Source organism: Colias croceus, chromosome 23, assembly GCF_905220415.1.
Source record: "Colias croceus chromosome 23, ilColCroc2.1".
NCBI lineage: Eukaryota > Metazoa > Arthropoda > Insecta > Lepidoptera > Pieridae > Colias > Colias croceus.
In genome coordinates, this window is record NC_059559.1 from 6,411,115 (window position 1) to 6,432,996 (window position 21,882).

The following is a 21,882-nucleotide window of genomic DNA, read 5'->3' on the forward strand; positions in this document are numbered from 1 at the left end:
TAGTTCTCTCCGATCTTTCGCGAGGATCGGGACTCACCGCCGGAGAGCTTCCACGAGGCTCTCTAGATCATCAGGCATTGTGCTTTTGTAACACCACCGGGGTATCCCGTGCCCCGGCCCTTGGTCGCGCTCACCGCCGCGTGTGTGTTTGTGTGGAGTGTTGGACTGGACCCGTTCTTGCCCGCCGCGAGCTGGAGGACCCTGACCGCGTGGCGCGGCGTGTGTTCTGGACGCTACTCCCTCCGACGAGGTATGTGCCGTGTGTTCCCGTCTTTCCCCTCTTTGCTAACACCACGTTGATCTAAATACAGTCCACTTTTATATCGAGAATATATTTAAGTATAAATTTATATTGGCGCGACCATTGATTGGTCCTTCGACCCGGATGAGAACCATTGAGTGGTACCTTCGAACCGGATAGTAACCATTGTTAGTCCTTACGAATCGTACATTACCTGATGATTCCACCGCCCTTATTAGGATACTCATTGTGTAGGCCCTAATAAGCGTATTAGTAGTAACTTCAATGCGAAATACTATTTAATTTACCGCGTAGAACGACAATGCGTCTTCTACTATTCATATAAAATATATTTTAAATCCGCCCTTATTAGGATACTCATTGTAGGCCCTAATAAGTGATTTAATAGTACATTCATTGTGAAATAACTATAATATACCGCATAGATCGACATTGCGTCATCTATTATTTTCCGCTTAAAATATATTTTATTCCGCCCGTGACAATAAGTTACGCGTATATTATTATTAAAATAGTTAATTAAAACTATATTCATATCGTTTATCCGCAGTTATAACGCTTAAATCATTATAAATCGAACATATTACATCATATTTATCTACGGTCTACCCGCACTCGAAATTTATCGAGTACCTACATTCCGCGATCCGCTGTTATAATCCGACCATATTGTAATTGGAAATACATACTCTGTTCTTATTACGCTTGCGTCACTGACCTACTTTATTTGGTCGTATTACTTGTTATTGTAACTTTTATTGTAACATTCTCTGTTTGAATATTTACTTTTGTTATTAAAAATGCCGCCTAAGAAAATGACTAAGTTAGCTGATAGTGACGCTTCGGATGTTAATGATTCGGAAGATATAAATGATTCGCAGTTATCCATGTTGTTAGCTAAACGCGAAGTTATATTCGAAATGGTGCAAAGAATTTATGATTTGTCTTTGAACGTTCATAACAACGCTGCGCTTATGGAAAGTTTCCTTGACGAGTCCGCGCAGATAGAATCATTACGCGATGATTATAAGCAATGTTTAGATGAATATAATATTCGTTTGTTATCATTAATTCCCGCCGCGAAACCTGATTATAAAAGCCTCGTTGCATTCGAGTCTTTGTATAGCAGGATTAAAAGAATTAAATCGCAATATTCGCAACCAAGTCCGTCACATGGAGATGTTAATAATTTGCATAAAAATAGGCCTAAATTACCGCCTATCGAATTAGTACCATTTTCGGGTGATATTCGCTCATTTCCGCTGTTTCTTTCGAATTTTGAATCAATTGTTCATAACAATCCCGGCCTTACAGATGCCGAGCGCTTATATTATTTACTAGGTAAATTAACGGGGAAGGCCACAACTGTTATAGCTGGTATAACCCCCTCCGCTGAAAATTATAATTTAATTTTACAAACTTTAAAAGATAAATATGATGATAAACGTATGTTAGTTTCCGCGTATTTAAATCAAATGTTTGATTTTAAACCTTTGCATTGTGCGTCCGCAACAAACTTTGATTTATTTACAGATAACTTTATTAGCGCAGTGCGCGCCTTACAGAATATAAAGTTAGATAATATTACAGATTTAATGATTGTTCATATCGCGTTGAAGAAGTTAGACTCAGACACTGTTCGCGCTTTCGAGACTGAGTTTGGTAGTGAAATGCCTACTTTTGATAACTTAGTTCAATTTATTCAAACTCGTGCGAAGGTATTAGAACGCATTCATCCTTCCACAAATTCGGGAATAAATAAACCGCCTCGAAAGAATAATAATTATAACCGCAGTTCAAATAATATTTCTTCCGCACCGCCTAAGACGTATCAGTCTTACGTAACAATAGCTGATTCCGCTTATAGTTGTCTTTGTAAAAATATTACGCATCAACATTTATATAAATGTTCGAGTTTTCATAAAATGAGTCCGCAGGAACGTTTGAAATACGTAAAGGATAGACACGCGTGTATAAATTGCCTCAGTATAAAACATCGAGTTTCTAGTTGCTCGTCTTATTCTAATTGTCGCGTTTGTAAATTAAAACATCATACAATGTTACATTTGAAACGCGAATCTTCCATACCCGCGCCTGCGTCTCACCCCCCGCCGCGCAGCACACCGCCGTTGCCTGCGCCGTCGCCGCCGTCGGGCGAGTGCGTCCGCTCTGACGTAGCGCTATTTACCGCTAGCTATACAGCTGATACAGATAACGCATTTCAATGCAACGCGCCCGCGAATAAACAATGTACTATTTTATTATCAACCGCTGAAGTCGTAGCTTATAATTGTAAAGGTGAACGGCTTATTATTCGCGCGCTTTTAGATTCCGCTTCGCAAAGTCACTTCATTACAAATGAATGTTGTGAACGTTTAGGTATTAAACCGCAGAAAACCGAACGTACTATTATTAAGGGGTTCGGTGGTTCAGAAAAAATTATAGATAGTAATTCCGTAAATATAAAATTTTATTCGCGTCTTGACAACAACATATCTTTTAATATTTCACCGCTAGTTGTTGATCATGTTACGGATTTATTACCTACCGCTGTTATAGACACTTCTGTCTTATCGCATATTTCGCATTTACCGCTCGCAGATGAGAGTTTTGGTACGCCAAATAAAATCGATTTATTAATCGGTGCTTCTCTGTTCCCTCATCTGCTTCTCCCCGACGTAGTTCATGCATCTCGTGACTCGTCGGCGCCCGCTGCATTGCGCACGGTGTTAGGCTATGTAATAATGGGTTCAGTACCCACCATACCTAACATACATAAACCGCCCTTGACGTGTTGTCACGTTCAAGAGACCGCCGCTATTGACTCATTAGTCAGGCGTTTCTGGGAGCTCGAGGAGCTTCCTACCGCACCGCCCGTTCAACATCCCGATGATGTTGAATGTGAAGAATATTATAAATCAACTACAACCCGCGACCCCGTGAGTGGCAGATATATTGTTTCGCTTCCATTTAAGGATGATTTCTACACTCTCGGTGACTCATTTAATATTGCCCGCAAGCGTTTCATGTGCCTCGAAAGAAAGCTACAGGCTTCACCTAAATTAAGGTTGGCATATGATGACGTCATAAAAGATTATCTAACGAAGAATTATATTTCACCCGCGCCTCCGTATGATCCGCGTGACCCTACACCTATTTATATTATACCGCATCACGCTGTTCTGCGCGAGGATAAATCGTCGACTAAGCTGCGCATGGTTTTAGATGCTAGCATGCCAACTTCTGGAAGCCAGCGTTCATTGAATGACCTTGCATGTTGGGCCGAATTTACAAGGCAATTTGTTTACAATAATTTTAGGTTTTCGTCTCCACGCGATTGCCATGACCGCCGATTGCCGCCAACAATTCCTGCAGATTTTCGTGCGTGAGTTTGATCGTCGTTTTCAATGTTTTTTATATCGTTTCAGCCCGCAGGATCCGCTGCTTCTTTATCAATTTAATCGAGTTTGTTTCGGCATCAAGTCTAGTCCTTATCATCCACTGCGCACGGTAAGACAGCTCGTAGAAGATGACGGCGCGAAATATCCGCTCGCGAGTAGCATTGCGTCTTCCTCGTTGTATATGGATGATATCGCCTTCTCTATTCCCACGGAATGTGAAGCAGTTTCCGCGTCGCAGCAGCTCATCGATTTGTTTAAGGGAGCTCAGTGGGATCTAGTTAAATGGAATAGTAATAGTAGAAATGTGTTAGATAATCTTCCCGCTTCGCACAAACTTTTACCCTCCGCGGTGGAGTTTGATAAGACCGTGCAACATAAATTACTTGGTCTGCATTGGTCTACTGTTGATGATTGTTTTTATTTTAAAATTACTGCACCCGCTGATGTGATGTGCACTAAGCGCTCCATCTTGTCAACTGCCGCCCGTCTGTGGGACATGATGGGCTTCGTTGCTCCCACAGCCGTGTATAACATCCCATCAGATAATTTCTACCATGTTTCTGGTATTGAAAATCCCGCTGACGTACTTTCGCGTGGCATTACGCCACAAAATCTCGTCTCGCACCCTCTGTGGTTCCAAGGACCCCAGTGGGCTCGTTCGGACCCATCTGATTGGCCTCTTAGGAGTCTCGATGGTGAGTCTATTGCAGACATTCCCGAACGAAAATTATTCACGCACACTGTGTGCTCGCCTATAAAGCATTGCGCTTTATACGATACCGCCCTTCGCGTCTCGTCGCGTCGTGTATTTTATATTTATAGGTTCCTTATATTATTATCCCGCCGCGGTATTATGATGACCGTAGAGGAACCTAATTTCGCTGTAAATAAAATTATTCCCGCCCTGCAAAATAAATATTTTGCAGAGGAGTATTCTAATATACTCTATTATAAATTTTATTTGCAGGCTTTCAATCACTTGAAGCCTTTTACTCGCAACAGACTTATCCTCATTGGACGTCTAAGCGATACCGCCCTGGAATATGCACATAAGCATCCAGCGATATTACCGCACAATGATCACATAATTATCATGATCATTGATTATTATCATATTAAATATATGTATAATATTATAACGAATTTGTTTCGTGTTATTTTAATTACCGCGCTCTTATTAGCATTACCCGCGCCGCAAGTCAAATCTGATCACGTCAGTTTGCTTGATAGGCATTTGCTACTGGACAAGTTAGTTCAGTCGTTTTGGAAACGTTGGAGAATGGAATACTTACACGGTTTGCAGGTTAGGCAGAAATGGAATACGCCTTCCACACCTATTACTCCTGGAACGGTCGTGGTTGTAATAAATGATAATGCACCGCCCCTAACCTGGCCTTTAGCCGTCGTAGAGAAAGTACATCCTTCAAAGGACGACGTCGCGCGCGTTTGCACAGTTAGGTAGAACCGCCAAGGGAACTTACCTTCGCCCGGTCGTTCGTTTATGTCCGCTTCCAAGACAATAGTTATATCGCATTAATACATTACCGCAGTTAGTTAAGTTTAATTTTAAGTTTTTGCACCGCTTTCGATATAATTTCTTAGTTATAAATACCGCCGTGACTTTAGGAATTTTTTATACCCCGCTCGCATTACGCGATCCTAGAGTCATAGAATTTGTTAGTTATATTTCCGCCGTGACTTTTAGGAATTTTTATTATCCCGCTCGCATTGTGCGCTCCTGGAGCCATAGAATTTGTTATTTATATTACCGCCGTGGCTCTTAGGACTTTATTAACCCGCGCGCATTATGCGATCCTAGAGTCATAGTTTTTCGCTGTATCTTATGATTGGTTTTAAATGGTGACCCATTTAGGGCGGGTGGATATGGTAACGCCAATATAATTAAAATAGTAAATGTAGAAATTAAATGTTTATTATTTGTGGTGTATTCCTTCATCCTTCCCTACATACGAGCACAACCAATCACCGCGCGCTATTTAGCGCTCGTCACGTGACCTACCTATGTCACGAATGACAGCCAGTAGTTCTCTCCGATCTTTCGCGAGGATCGGGACTCACCGCCGGAGAGCTTCCACGAGGCTCTCTAGATCATCAGGCATTGTGCTTTTGTAACACCACCGGGGTATCCCGTGCCCCGGCCCTTGGTCGCGCTCACCGCCGCGTGTGTGTTTGTGTGGAGTGTTGGACTGGACCCGTTCTTGCCCGCCGCGAGCTGGAGGACCCTGACCGCGTGGCGCGGCGTGTGTTCTGGACGCTACTCCCTCCGACGAGGTATGTGCCGTGTGTTCCCGTCTTTCCCCTCTTTGCTAACACCACGTTGATCTAAATACAGTCCACTTTTATATCGAGAATATATTTAAGTATAAATTTATATTGGCGCGACCAAATATTATTTTTATATCGATAAACATAATAATGTTTATCGATATATTCTCGGCACTAAACACCGCCATGTTTTGTTACAAGCAATATGGCGCCGGCCACACTTTTTTTGTAGGTATGTCACTTCCATGTGATTCCTTATTCATTGATACCTACATACACAGATGTTGGGACAACTGAATTCATCAACTTACCATCTTATAATAATCTATAATTTTAAGTTGTCTCATAAATAATTTTTGTTCATAAATATCTTCTTGCCTTGCCTAAATTACTGGTCAGTGATCTCCATTGTGTATACTCCATATTTGTAGACTTTTATCAAAATTCGACCAGTGGTTTTTGCTCGAAAAACAGACAAAATTTCAATAGTTTTTTTAGGCTTTGGTTACTTTAATACTATACTAGTATGAAGTCCTATAAGGTTGTTTTCCGTCTGTATTTAATGTACCTACAGTATTGAAATCTACAGTTTTATAATAATATGTACGTTTATATAGATTCTATTTATTTATAGTACTTAGCTATTTTTCAATCATAACTTAGCAATCAATGAATAATTATTAGTGCTACGATTGTGTGATAACGAGGCCGAGAGGTATTACATGAATTTGCTAGTCAGATCAATTCACGGCGTAAATTGACTGAGAAAGAGGTCATAATAATCTAAGAGCCCACGCCGGCCAGACTTTCCTTTCTTTAGGAAAGTTGAAAGTTTCTCTGTATATGTCTCCGATATAGATAAGAACGACTAGCGATTATCAAGTCCAGTGACTTATGTCGATGGAAATCCACGTATCTCGATGATTTTTTTATTGTGTCATCGAGATACGTGAAATTCCATCAACATAAGTCCCCGTAAAAGATAAGTAATAACTTTATTACTTATATTATACTATTATTTTTTAGTCATTAATTATAGTAAACTAATGTTTTTAGTGGGTTATTTCATATTTGATACACTTTTAGGTAAGTAGTACGTTAATTTGATGATATGTTAGTTATTTTTTAAATGTGTCTGGCAAGATGTAAGAACCATGAAAACTGTCCGGCTCTTGAGTTAACATCTTTTTATACGTCTCCAAGAAACATATAAAATTTAGCTTTAAAACTATAATGAAAGTTAGGTACAATTTTATACACCTTTACTACCTGTTTCCTGCCAAAGTAACCACAACCCAGACTTGATAATCGCTAGTCGTTCTTATCTGTATCGGAGACATATACAGAGAAACTTTCAACTTTCCTAAAGAAAGGGAAGTCTGGCCGGCGTGGGCTCTTGATCTATAATACAGCTAATGAAAAATCAGAAAATCGGTTTAGCTGTTTCGGCAATAATTAATATTAGATTATATTGAGTATAAAGCGCTATTTGTTTTTAGTTTATTCACAAGATATAATGATACTCACATAGTTAATAGTTACCATTTTATATTTATACTAGCTTCCGCCCGCGACTCCGTCCGTGCGGAAAGATTGAGAAAAATTAAGATTTCTTTATTTTCTTCGTTTTTTTACGGGATAAAAAGTATCCTGCTTTATGCCCCGGGATAATAAGGTATAATTATACCAAGTTTCATCGAAATCGAACCGTTAGTTTTTACGTGATTCCTTCACATACAGACAGACAGACAGACAAAAATTTTTTTATCATATACAGGGTTACTTGTAAAACACCAGCAACCTCGCAGGACCAGATAGCTAACATCATAAGTAACAACATTTGTTCTACGACTTTTGGCATAACGCAATAAATTATTTTTAAATTATTTTTTAAACTTTTATTGTACTCTCCTAACATTTGTAAGTCTATGTTCTATATTCATTATCGGATGGACGACGCGTCACGCGACGCCCCCTTCCCCCTCTCGTTCGCTTCTTGTTGTCGTAATTTTTGGGAGGCGTAGAGTTTATAATTTTAAAACGGAAAATTAAATTAATATTTATTTTTGTATGAAAATAAAATTTAACAAATTATCAAAAGTCGTAGAACAAATGTTGTTGCTTATGATGTTAGCTATCTTGTCCTGCGAGGTTGCCGGTGTTTTACAAGTAACCCTGTATTTGGGTTTGGTATCGATCCAGTAACAACCCCTGGTATTTATTTTTTCAATATTTTCAATGTACAGAATTGACCCTTCTACAGATTTATTATAGGTAATATGTAAGTATAGATGATCTTACTAGCTGTGCCGCGCGGTTTCACCAGCGCAGCGGACGAAACTACTAAAAATAAAGTATTTTTATAGCTCATGTCTTATTCCGATGTATAAACTACATTTGTAAAATTTCATTAAAATCGCTTTAGCAGTTTTACGTGAAAGAGTACCAAACATTCATTTGTGCTACTTACAAACTTTCGTGTTCATTATATTATAAGGTATGACTTAAAATAAGATAAACAGTTTATTGACCAGGAAACATAAGTAAGTCATAAGTAACTACATGAGTGTTACATTTTGGAATATACTTCTAGATTCTTTCGCGTGCAATGAACGTTATTACGTTACTGCGAAAGAGGAACTTCAAAAGATTTTTAGTTTGTTACCAGCAGCTTATTAAAGCATTTATTCCATCAATATAGGTAGTGTTGTGTAAACGGAAACTACTAATATTTCAGTATTATAATTGTTTTTACTTAGCTATTTAGCTGCTGCCCCGGGTTTTACCCTGATAGGCTTACTTTATTCCAAAATTTAACAGTTATCCTTATCCAGTAAAGCAAAAATACTAAAATCTGTTCAGTTGTTCCCGAGTTATGTATGTTGATACTAACACTAGTTTATTGTATTTAGATATAAGATATAATATTATATAGGGAATGTGTTGACCATGTGTTTACCTATTTAATACATAGGTGTAAGGATACTTTTATGTCGTTTCGATGGATGTGCAAATAAAACAACAGAGTACAAATTAAGGTCTTTATATCTCAAAAAATGTTGTAACAATAATTTATTTTACTGCATATAGACAAAATATAATAAAATTAACATTAAAAATGGCTATGGCTACATTGTTACAACTAAAAATAATTACGTCTCGAATACTGCGGTAATCTCAAACATGGACTCGATGCACTAAATAATTTACACATTAAAAAATAACAAAAATGTTTATTTTATAACAGTCTTATTAGACTTGGCGAATTACTATGGGTGCATGTACTAACTAAAATATATAACAGTGAACAGGCTCCTTATATAATTCGAAGCGAACATATACGAAGTTTTTGCTGCATTAAAAAATAAAAAATTATCTTGACAGGTGTCAAACTTCGCGCCAATCGAAACGTTAGTCATTCGTCGATTTTTTTTCGCGCCAATTTAAACGTCAACTTAATTCAGCCCAGTGCAACCTCGTATATGCCGCGTTTACAACAAAATATATCGTCCTAACTGTTAACTGCGATATGTTACATAGAAAATAAACATCATTTCTTAAGATATGTTTGTACATATGACGGTGTAAGCGTATTGATGGGAGGTTAATGGCCGGAAGGTCGAGACGGTTAGTGAGTGCAGTGCGAGCCGTCTACACGAAAGTTAAAACATTCTATAGAAAATCCAGGCTTCATAATGTATTAAAATACTAAAATATATGTAATCACACCCGTATTTCCCGGGTTGAATAGAAGGACGTAATACAGAGATAATATCTCACCGGTCAAGGCGAAAATGGACAAAATATGACAATAATAGCAATGGCATTATTAATATAACTGACCATTAAACTTTTAAAATCGTTCTCGTGTTAACAGCTCATGAATGTGAGAGAATAACAAATCTTATCCTAAAAAAACGCATAGATCCAGATTTTCACAGACTTACATTTTTTTAAAGATAAAATTAGGCTGGTTGCAGAGCTTGACCGACCATCAGTGCGTACGTCAGTCGCGCTTGTCATATGTATGGAAATTCATAAAACCGTTCATAGCTAGACCGACCATACGCACGCGTATTGTCATGCGCATTAGTGTCATAGTCATACAATTGTTGATGCGTATCGTCAGGACCGACGGTACGCACTGACGGTCGGTCAAGCTCTGCAACCAGCCTTAAGAAACCTGTGAACATCACGGAATACGCATAAACAATAAAATTAGTGCAATTAGAAGGTTAAATCGTTGTCAAATCTAGGAAGTCATAGACAAGTCGGAGACTAGGCGTATAGTTCTGAAATTTTCGTCTTTGGTTAACCTATAGATTAAAAATTGAAAAAAAAAAATGTATCATACTTTATTAAAACACAATTAATATAAGTAGAACGAAAATAAAGAACGTCACCAAAGCTTAGCGTCTCTAAATTAAGTAGGCACATGTTAAGACATTAAAAAATACTGTACATGAAAAAATATTTTTTTTTCCACCTAATATCTACACGTCAGATATCGAACTATCCGAACTCCATTGTATGTACAAATATACACCACACTTACAAAAATTTTGACTACGTTATCTGTATCCACTATTCTATTTATTCTATGGAATATTTCGTAAAAATTATAAAATATAAAGGGTCTGTCCATAATAATTCGAAGTTTGAAAATGCCTTAGTCAGGAACACATTAGGCCTACAATTTTTTTTCTTTATCTAGCTATTTCATACGACGCAAAAGCACCCCATGATGTTAAAAGCAGTCTCAGAGAAGCACCGCGTTTAATCAATTCCTATCAAGTCCTATACCTAAATCACGCCTAGACCTAATCATTCACGCAAAAACCTATGCGGTGCACACATTCTTTTAACATTCCAAATTTTAAGTAGCCATTACTGGTAAATATTATAATTTGGCACTTCTCAATAATAAACAAAAGCGATCGCCAATTTGACAGATATGTAATCTGTTCTACATAGTAATTTCGATTACAATTCCTAATTTCATTTAAAATTTCAGTGACTTGTATATTAAGTTACATTTTGGAATAACTCTAATTCACTATAATTTTAATACGTCCCTTTTACTTGACCTAAAAATTAGAAAGCATTGAACGTCGTTACATCAAAGCCGCAGACAGGAAAGTACAGATAATCATTGAAGGAATAGCAATGAAACAGTTCCCTAACCGTACACATTAAGATAAAATAAATTATTGTGAAAAACAATAAATACACAATATGTTATTAAACTCGTGTATCCTAACTACGCGTCACATAATCTAAAACAATTAGCGATAAAGAACACAATAGTACTCTTTTACAATCTACTCGCGTTCGAGATTAGTAGAGAAAAAGAATCGAATGTCATTTATCCACATCTTTATTTTGGCGGCAATTTTGCAATTGACAGCTGACAGCTGACGTTTGACAGCTGCCGGGTGACAGTTGACAGCTGTCACTCGTAGTGACTTGACGTGAGGCTGGTCCGCGACGAGTGTAGCGTGGAGCTGTGTTGTGGCATGCTTGACGTTGGAAGCGGGAGACGAGCGTTCTCCGAGAGACGCTCTTGCTCCTCCAGTTGGGATGCGAACTCGTCGTCCAGAGCCTGACGATTTGCGAATAATAAAAAAACGATAAATACACTGCTGGAGAAAAAAAAACAAAAAAAAAGTGCACTTAAATATGTCCCAATTTTGAATTTACAGTATTTTTATATCAATGTCGAATACAACCAGATTTGACCAGATACAAAATATACAACTACGAACTAAGTGCAAAATAATTGAAAATGAACATACCATGCGTCCAGTTGGTTGCATATAGCGAATCTATATCCATGCGAATCTTGCATCGAAAATATACCACATGCATGCAATATTTACAAGTTCCATGCTCATTTTGACGCAATATTATTTAGTCAAAATTCATCAAATAAAACATAGCACCAAGAGGGAGATTTTTTTTGTATTTTATTATGATACCTACAAAAATTCTTATTTTTTTTTAATTCGAAACCCTTTTGGTGCAGTCATGAATGATCATAAACATGCTTTATATTTAAAACTGTCATTTTATATGTACAATATGATATGAGAAGAGTTTTTTTAGTTTTTTTTTCCTACTAAAAAGCAGTTTTAATTTTGATGATTATGTAGATTATTAGTAAAATGTTTTGTGTCGTTTTTTTATGTTAAATGATAAGTTTTACTTATGGAAACTATGTAGCGTTATCAATATTCAATCACCAATAAGAAAAAATATGTTTTTACAAAAGAATTGAACTTTTAGCATACTTTCTAATCGGGTCAGTATTTATGTTTGTTACATTTTTTATGAAATAGAAGCATATTTCTGCGATAGAAATGAAGCGAAATAATTTTATGTATTGTTTTATGTAGCGTTCTAAAAAAAAAAAACGAATAATAATTAAGCCCAATTAATAAAGGCCTTTTCGCGTTTTCAATTTTAGTATAATCCAATATTTTACACTAAAAATTAAAGGGCATCCCACCACCGAAAAAAAAAGCAAAAAATATATTAAAAACATAACATTTTTATTTACATATCGAATTTTTTTGTTAACATGCCAAGCAATATTGTCCTTACACAGATTTTACACTATGAAAGAGACAGCGTTATAGCGAGATAGAAGACAATTCTTTATAAATGACCATAGACAAAGTCATAAATAGTACAGTTTTTTTATATACAAGGCTACTTCGATAAGTGTAAAATCTTTACGATAGATTAAAAAGAAAGAAAATGCCAAAGATAACTAAAGAGGGAAGTCAGCATATTTTTATCAAATTTCATGAAGACAATTTTATTAAATTTAGTTTTATAAAAAGGTAACACTGGTTAGAAAATATCCACTTGCCAAAATAGCCTTGTCATACTCAAAGGTAAATAGTACCACGCTGTTACTTAAAATTTAGGCATTATGAATAAATAATGTACAATATTAATTATTATTATTTTATTTCGTTAAATATACGAATAATGTTAATAAATAATGACCTAATCTTTAGTTATTGCCAATTCGTAAAGCTATAGGCATAAAATTAACATAGGCAAGAAATATGCAAAATTTTTACGTAAAAAATCTATTTCTGGCATACCTACGAACAAACATACAAACACTATTTGCATGTAATTTGTTTAAACATTGTAACATTCCAAACCATGCTAATAACGAATAAAATTTAAATATAATCCGTGCCAATAAAAATGGATAAAAAAGCGCTAATCGATCATTTATTGACTCGGTTTATACTAAACATGCTTAAAATGGTAACAAAATCGTAAACAATATTGAAAAACAAAACGTTTTAAGTACGAATAGGCATGTTTAGATATTTTTATGCAATAGAAAGAGATGGTTGTTATCATATAGTAGATAGACGTATTTTATCTCTTTCTAGCATCATCGATTCACCTTTTAAACAAAACCGACAGTAAAAGCAAATCGATTTATTAACAAGGTGCAAAAAACATTCTTAAACCATATTTTTGAATAAATATTCTCCATACTAATATTATAAATGCGAAAGTAACTCTGTCTGTCTGTCTGTCTGTTACTCAATCACGCCTTAACTACTGAACCAATTTGCATGAAATTTGGTATAGAGATATTTTGATACCCGAGAAAGTACATAGGATAGGTTTTATCCCGGAAATCCTACGGGAACGGGTTTTTCTTTGAAAACTAGTTTTTGAATAAATATTCACAATTTTAAAGAAAACCATAGATAAAATAAGAGAAAATATCTAGAACAGCTTTCGTTAGCAAATTTTTAACGCTGGCAAGACATGAAGCTAATCTAAACAAATAACTAGGTCACATTCTATAAATAATTTACTAGACTTCATATTGGCTAATGGAAAAATATGCGTATATCGCCTAGGTATAATTTTACCAAAAAAAAAACGATACATAGAAAATATCATTATCTATATAAAAGATTAACATGCTTCATTTAATAATAATATTATTTTAAATAATATATAACCACATTTGGATGACTTTCGATTTAAAAGTCATTCACTTTTGGCCTGTTTCATAGTTTGAATGGAATGTTAAAAAATTGGCTTAAAACATATTTTAAGTTTTAATACTCTAAAATTGTTAATAAATAATAATACAGAGTTTTTCTATGACAAAAAACGTCTAAAATCAGCATAATAAATTTTATTGGTATTAAAAAACCTCAAAATCGACCTAAAAACTTTAGGCAGAATTTAGGAAGAATATTTCCGGAAATTGAAAATTTAGGAATTAATTAATACGAGCTCGTAATCCTAAAACTATGGCAAATATACTATCACTAGGAAAATTTTTAACAATAAATATGGAAGCTTCGCGGTAGAAAATTGCAATTATATGCGTGGCATGTTACAGTCAGTTTTAAATCGTGGGATCTTTTTAATCATCTCACTAATATTTTTTTTCTTTCTAAAACTTTATACCTCTCCTAAAGTGAACTAAATAGTAAATACTTTAAAATTTTATAACAAGGCTTCAAGCTAAAAAATTTCAGACGACTTTGGAAGATAGCACAGAATCGAACCTACACAAATTAATAAATACCATACAGTAACGACCTAGCAAAATCACTTTAGTATCTCACTAATTTGACGACCAACATATTTTTACGCCCAGAATATTCAGGCAATAGAGTCCGGCGGGCTTTTTCCCTTATCTTTGGCCACTGTTTTCAAATTCAAAGTGGATAATTGACTAACGGGGACATTAGGGGCATTGGAATAGCTATTCGATCCCCGTACAGGGCCCCATCTACTGAAATACTTATCATCGTCACTCCCCTTCGAACTATTACTGGCAACACTTTTTTCATCATATCTGCCTTCTAAAGATGGCAAATCTATTACAACTGCTTCCATAGAAACGTCTTGTTTTAAACTCTGCTGTGAAATGCTCCTTCTCATCGTAGTTTCACTGTTAACTTGCTTGAATAGATGCTCGCTTAGACTTTGCCTGTTCAGTTTTTTATCTACCGGTTTGGAGCGATCCAATCTTTTCGGTTCCTCTTCAATTTTGGAAACTTCCCTTGGTATATCTGCGTACGCCATGATCGGTTGTTGATTATTGAACACGGAGAAGCCAGAAATCTTTTCAGAGACGAGTTTTAGATTGGACGTCGAGCCAAATTTCTGCGCTTTCTTCAATTTGCCCCTTTTAACCGTGTTAGTAGCGCTGGAAGCGGCCGATTTTGTCTGTCTGTTCGGGCTGGAACTTCTGCGTTCTAAATTAGGAGTGTTCGCAGTGGAAAGAGCCAGATTTAGACTTGTTCTGGACCTGGATAGAGATCCTATGAACGAATTCCTCTGATGGTAGGTGGACAGTATGTGCTGTAGGACATTTTTCGGCCAGGGCACGTCTAAATATGCCTTCTTATTTGGTATTTCGATGCCGAATTTCTTTTCGTGATCGTCCAGCTGTTTTTCGAAGGTCTCAGTCAGTTTCTGGGTGGAAAATTTAACTTGTTTTAGTGCAGCGCTTCTTGAGGACGGCACAGACACACACACACACGTGGACAGTTGAAATTTGTTTAGAGAATTCATTCTAATTTTCTTTTCGTAAATTATAACTGAACGAAATGTTAATATTGTATGCCTGATGAATATGTTTTGGTTTTTTTGAATAAAGCACGTATGGAGAATTTTCTCGAGGTTTAATTTTACCAAAAAAAAAGAAACCTACAATTTTAGATCCTACATTCTAAAACAAATTTCAACACGTTCTGACAAACACACGTAGACGTATCGAACATTCACATTTTCTCCAACTACCCTCCTATACTATAATAAATAATTAACATAAATTATATATAATTACTTAGAAATCGTCATAAAGCACATGCCACACCACCACCAAGCAACACCGAACATGCAAACATGCGTAAATATAACTATAATTGTTGTATTATGTCCCAATATGTTTGATAATTTTTTAATTGCGTAAATTGTTTCAATTTTGATTGATCGAAACGAGCTAATATTTTAAACGTAATACAAGTCATATAGTTATATTACACACGATTTATAATACATTCATATACAGGCATGCTGAGGTCTAATGATGTTTGTAAGTTACAGTATCGTTCACATATATAACTAACTAGACAACCCAATAGTTTGAAAACCCCCTTTCTTTTCTTACGTCTGCTGCAGTTCGACAGCTTTCACCGCACTGCCCCTTAGACAAGTGGCTTTCTATTAGCGTAACGTTTGATGGAATTGATTATGAATGTATGAGATTGACATAAGTTGTAGATAAACGTATCTCCAGCTTACGTCAATCTTCATACATTCATAATCTATTCTATCAAACGTTACGCTAATAGAATGCCACTTGTCTAACCCCCTGCTCTCGTAGCCTAACAGCGCTATGACGTCACTCACCCCATAGTGACGTCACCCCGCACAGCGCTCCTCTATCGCCTGCACGTTGCTGTGACGTCACTCACCCGCACAGCGCCCTCTATCGCCTGCACGATGCTATGACGTCACTCACCCCATAGTGACGTCACCCCCCTCACCTGTCTCCGGTCGCCGAGCGTGGCGCGCCAGTCGCGCAACTCGCCCGCATATCTCTCCTCTATCGCCTTCATCTTGCTGCCCTCGTGGTTCATAAGCGCCTTGCGCTTCTCGTTCTGGTACTGCTCCAGCTCGCGGAGCAACGCCTGGAAACAACATTTGTTTATTTTCCAAGAGATAAAGAGACATCATCATATTTCCACTAATCAAGTTAGCAATAAGCAACTAAATTTATAAACAGCAATCACTTTCAAACATTGTCCGAAAAAGCGAAACTCTGCCTTCACATCTATTGGGCAGAGTTTCGTTATGAGCGTGTACAATAGATTTTGAACATTATAGCCACGAAATAAGGTGTTAATTGTAATGAATAATTTATACAAGGTCACGTCATACACATATTACTAATTAAAATACGCAAAAAATCAATAAATAATAAACTTTAAAAGCATATAATCACCTCCCCAGCGGCCTTCAGCTCCTCCCTCGCTTTGGCGTGTTTCGTCGCGAGCCGCTGCTGCTCGGCGCGGTAACGACGCTTCTCGTTCTCTTGGAACTGTAACATTGTAAGTAGTAAGTTTAATAATGACATTTTGTCAAAATGGATTTATTGCAGATGTTTTTTTTTTTAATTTACAAGCGTGTAGTGGTGTGCGTGTATCTTCTGTGCAAATATATTTTTGCCTATTTTCCTTCTTTATGTGTGTGTGTGTGTGTGTGTGTGTATGTTTTTTATTTGGCGTGCGTGTAGTATTTTTTGTCGTAGTACTTTTTGTCCTCTGTGAATATTATTAGAAGGTATCAATGCGGCTGTATATCCGTTTGCCAACGCTGGTTTACTGTCTGTCCGCCAACGCTGGCTCACGCCCACGCCCACTCTGGCCCACGCTCACGCTGGCCTACGCCCACGTTGACCCACACCCACGATTAAACTGGCCCACGCCTACACTGGCCTATGCCCACGCCCACGCTGTCCCACGCCCACGCTCACCTTCTTGAGCCGCTCGCGCTCGTCGTCGTGCGGGTGCGCGGCGCCGATGCGCAGCGACTCACGGAACATCATCTCGCGCGCCTTCTGCTCAGCTCTAATACGCTTCGGCAGCGAACGCTTCTCGAGCGCCTGGCACTTGGCTAACTCTTCCTCCTTGCGCTGGTTCTTCCTGAAATTGGAACAAATGTTTGAATAGAGACGCTTCAACGCCGCCACTTTCCAATTGCGGACCGGAGTAAAACAACAACCTGAAATCATGAAAACTTTCGTAGCATACAACTTAATATGTGTGTTAACGCTTTATGGTTGGCACATTTGTGACTAGCGTAAAAAAAAATTCGCGTTTTTCTGATGAAATACATCCGTAAATAGCACAATATTTTCTACGGAAAACGATAATCACAAATCCAAAATAATAAAATTACTAAGTCAAGTCAATTTGATTAATGTTGTCAATCTTCGCTGCGTATCGTCCTTGCAGAAAAATACGGACCATTTTACGACTGATCGTGCGGGGTGAGGTAAGTGTTTAATTTTGGCGGGAGGCGGAGAGTGTCCGTTCTGTAGCGTTTAGCTACTATTATATTGTATTCTGTGCCTGAAGTGTTACCGTGTGAAATTTGCAGTTCAACTAAAAACAATAATAACTTGACAGAAAAAAAAATCGATTATGCAGATCACCGACCGTGACTATGAACAAAAAATTGGTTGTCTGTAAAGTCGGTTTACTGACGATAGATAGTTGAACGTGACAACGATTGTGCTTCTTTGTCGCTCGTTCCGCGCTCTCGCTTGCACTTCAGTAACGCCGCATGAGTCATGTTTTTTCGGGCGTGCAGCCGGCTCTATCGAATTATAAGACGTTTATATTTTTTGGTTTTTATGGCATTCAAATTCAAATGCTTTATAAATATAAATTTATAAAGAATAGAAAAATTCGATCACGAGGCGGGACTTGAACCCGCATCCTTCGCGCCATTCCGGGACGGATGCCTAACCAACTCAGCCACTCGTGACCCGCCTGAGCAATCGAATGATGAATGGCGCGAAGGATGCGGGTTCAAGTCCCGCCTCGTGATCGAATTTTTTCTATTCTTTATAAATTTATATTTATAAGACGTTGTCACGTAAAAATTTCATCAAAACACATAGATCCGGTATATATATATATATCATGGTAGGTCAGGTATATGTATTTATAAATCATATTCATTATGTATATATTTATAAGTAGTTATTTGGTTTAAATCTATTATAATTAAATTTTCATTATCTACTGCACCACCTATTGTTTTTCCCCTTTTTTTAATTCAAAATCCTACCCATAGGTTGCCTGGTAGAAATCGCTCAGTAGCGATAAATCCGCCTTTTTGGCTTAACATTATGATATTGTCTTTTTATTTTGTTTTATTGTCTGTTTTTTTTTTTATTTGGTGCTAAATAAAGTGTATTTATTATTTATTATTATTATTATCCGGCTCGAAGGACCACCACGCACCTCTTGATCTGCTCGAGCTCCTTGTCGTGCCGCACGAGCATCTGGTGCCGGCGCAGCAGGAACTCGTCCTTCAGCTGCCGCTTGGCGAGCTGGTGCCGCTCGTGTATCTGCTTCTCCTCCAGCTCCCAGAGCGCTGCTTCGCGCGTGCGCATTATCTGTGACGGGAAATGTATCGTTAATAACTGTTTTACGAACAATTTTTGAAGTGAAACTTCTTTATCGGGATTGGAGAAAAATTTAGTGTAACATTTTTTCGTTACGCGTGACATTTCTTTTTCTTATCCCTACCACGCGGGATTCGACGTATTTCTGTAAAGTTGCAAATAAATTATTTTTTGAAAAATAAGGTTACCATAAAGAAGTTAAACTTCTTACGTGTGTACACTAGTACACGCACACATTTTTTTATATTGGTAGGCCCTTCAATTAAATTTCCGAGCATCGTTCGTCAGTCGAGTATCAAAGATATGCGAAATTCTATAGTTACTTTGATTTGCGTTGCGTTTTTGGTCGTATTCCTCGTGACTCGTGCTGCCAAATATGGAACAGTTAGTTGTGACTTTTATTGACCTGGTGTCATTGTTGCAGTTGTATATGCTGGAAACCTGGAGCTGTGGCTCGAATACCTGGTCGTATTTGAATTTGGTAGAAGGCTTGTGAACTTTCTTGTTTATTGGCGCGATTGATGGGCTGTTGGGAGTGGTACAGTTGTCACAATACCTGGCGTCATTGTTGCAGCTGTATCGCTAGAAGCCCCTGGCTCGAATACCAGGTAGTACATAGATTTGGTAGCCTTGTGAACTTTCTTGTTTGTTGGGGTGACTGATGGGCCAACTGGTCCAGGTGTTGCAGGTGCCGCTCACCTGGTGGCGCTGCTGCAGGTGCTGGCGGTCGGCGAGCGCCTGCCGCTCGCGGTGCGCGGCGTGCACGCGGCGCAGCACCGCGCGGGTCTCACCTGGTGGCGCTGCTGCAGGTGCTGGCGGTCGGCGAGCGCCTGCCGCTCGCGGTGCGCGGCGTGCACGCGGCGCAGCACCGCGCGGGTCTCACCTGGTGGCGCTGCTGCAGGTGCTGGCGGTCGGCGAGCGCCTGCCGCTCGCGGTGCGCGGCGTGCACGCGGCGCAGCACCGCGCGGGTCTCACCTGGTGGCGCTGCTGCAGGTGCTGGCGGTCGGCGAGCGCCTGCCGCTCGCGGTGCGCGGCGTGCACGCGGCGCAGCACCGCGTCGGCGCCGTCGGCCAGCGCGGCCACGAAGGCCCGCTCGCGCGCCGCGTGCTCGGCGTCGAGGCGGGCCCGGCGCGCGCGGTAGGCCTCCTTGCGGCGCTCCTTGGCCAGCAGCTCGACCTCCTGCTTGAGCAGGCGCAGCTCCTGCTTGAGCCCGTCGCGGAAGTGGCGCAGGTCCCGCTCGTGGTCGGCGCGCAGGCGCTTGGCGTGCGCGCGCAGCTCGCCCTCCAGCTGCTGCTCGGCGCGCTCGGCGGCGGCCCGCTGCGCGCGCGCCAGCGTCTCCAGGTCCGCCTCGTGCGCGCGGCACAGCGACGCCAGCTCCGCCTCGAACCTGACCACACGCACATCGATTAGTTAGTACTGGGGTGTCGCAAGGATGCCTCCTTGGTCCTATACTGTTTGTACTATACATAAACGATTTTTCTAATAAAACAAATGTGAACTATGTACTGAGAGCGTCCAAATTATCAATAAAATCGATACCAATTTCAAATGATAAAAAATAAACACCACAAAGTTAAGTAGATAATCAAATCCCCGATCTCACCTCTTGTCCTGCTGCTCGCGCAGTTGCTGCTCTTTAGCGTTGAGGTCCTGGAACTGCTTCTGCTCCTGTTTCTGCAGCATTTTGATCTCGCGCAGCTCCTGTTTGCGCAGCGCGTGGTCGTCCCACGTGCGACCGCTCTCCTCGTCGCCCCATATCACCTGCGAAACGAAAATATTTTTTGAAATACAAAAAATAATATTATTTTCAATTGGAATAATATTTTGAATATTTATTTTCAGGTGAATTTTTTTCTAGAGAGTGTTAACAGAAAAATGTCATTTCTCAAATGTTTATACCCTGTCGTTTAGACGGCCAGTATAAATACTGTTATCCTATAGCTTAAAATAATAAAAAAAAACGTAATTATTTTTTGGTCAGGAGTAAAAACACTTCCCTTTTTATTCATTTATTATATTTTAGGACATAATATTATGACGACACAGGACGCAAAATTTTATAATATATTTTCTAACATTATTTATTTATATTTCACACTAAATATTACCTTAGAAGTGGTAGTGGTGACGACCACACCGTCGATCTCAAACTTTCTCGTGCGCTTGCGCGTTTTCTTCTTAAGATTGGCCATATGGATGTCTTCTTTCGACCTTTAATATAAATTAAATATTAATTTAAAACTGTGTTTGTTTGTCTCTTTGACGTCGAAACGGATGGTTTTCATGGTATGTTTTTTTGGAAATGGAGATAGGCTGTACAGGCTACTTTCTACGGCGGAAGATCCCATTCCTCGGGAAATTTCCTTTAAGGGAAGTTTTGAAGGGTTCTATGTATAAACCAACTGATATTTATACCCTTCAAGAGAATACCTTCTTAACCATTACGAAATAGCGAAATCCACATTATTCCACAAAATATTAACTAAATGTTCAATACTTTATTTACCTCTGTATCCTGTTTACGTTCTCCTGCGGTTTCCGCCGTAACACAACTTCCGGTTCGCCGTTCTCCTCTATGCTCTGGTTGTCTTTGTTCACTCTGAAATATATTGTCAATTATTTGATATATGACTTTGTACGTTAAGTTTCATAATAAGGAATTGTCCACACTTTGTTCTGGTAATCTACACTAATATTATAAAGAGGAAAACTTTGTTTGTTTGTTT

At 38.6% G+C, this 21,882-nt stretch overlaps 1 protein-coding gene across 3 annotated transcripts in view; it reads right to left on the reverse strand.

Annotated features, from left to right (window-relative positions):
• Nucleotides 1–8,976: 8,976 nt before the first annotated feature.
• LOC123702356 (serine/threonine-protein kinase 10-like) overlaps nt 8,977–21,882 on the reverse strand; it is a 52,022-nt gene continuing 39,116 nt past the window's right edge. For 2 of the 3 annotated variants that reach the window (XM_045650091.1, XM_045650093.1), the window contains 9 exons: nt 21,663–21,755; nt 21,265–21,367; nt 20,760–20,917; nt 20,132–20,543; nt 18,993–19,147; nt 17,495–17,663; nt 16,964–17,059; nt 16,506–16,649; nt 13,656–15,429 (listed from right to left, as the gene is read on the reverse strand). In XM_045650091.1, the coding sequence (XP_045506047.1) occupies nt 14,611–15,429; nt 16,506–16,649; nt 16,964–17,059; nt 17,495–17,663; nt 18,993–19,147; nt 20,132–20,543; nt 20,760–20,917; nt 21,265–21,367; nt 21,663–21,755 (2,149 nt within the window). In that variant the 3' untranslated portion in view covers nt 13,656–14,610. Of the gene's footprint in view, nt 11,552–13,655; nt 15,430–16,505; nt 16,650–16,963; nt 17,060–17,494; nt 17,664–18,992; nt 19,148–20,131; nt 20,544–20,759; nt 20,918–21,264; nt 21,368–21,662; nt 21,756–21,882 lie in introns of those variants that run through there. The other variant, XM_045650092.1, reaches the window with a different exon arrangement.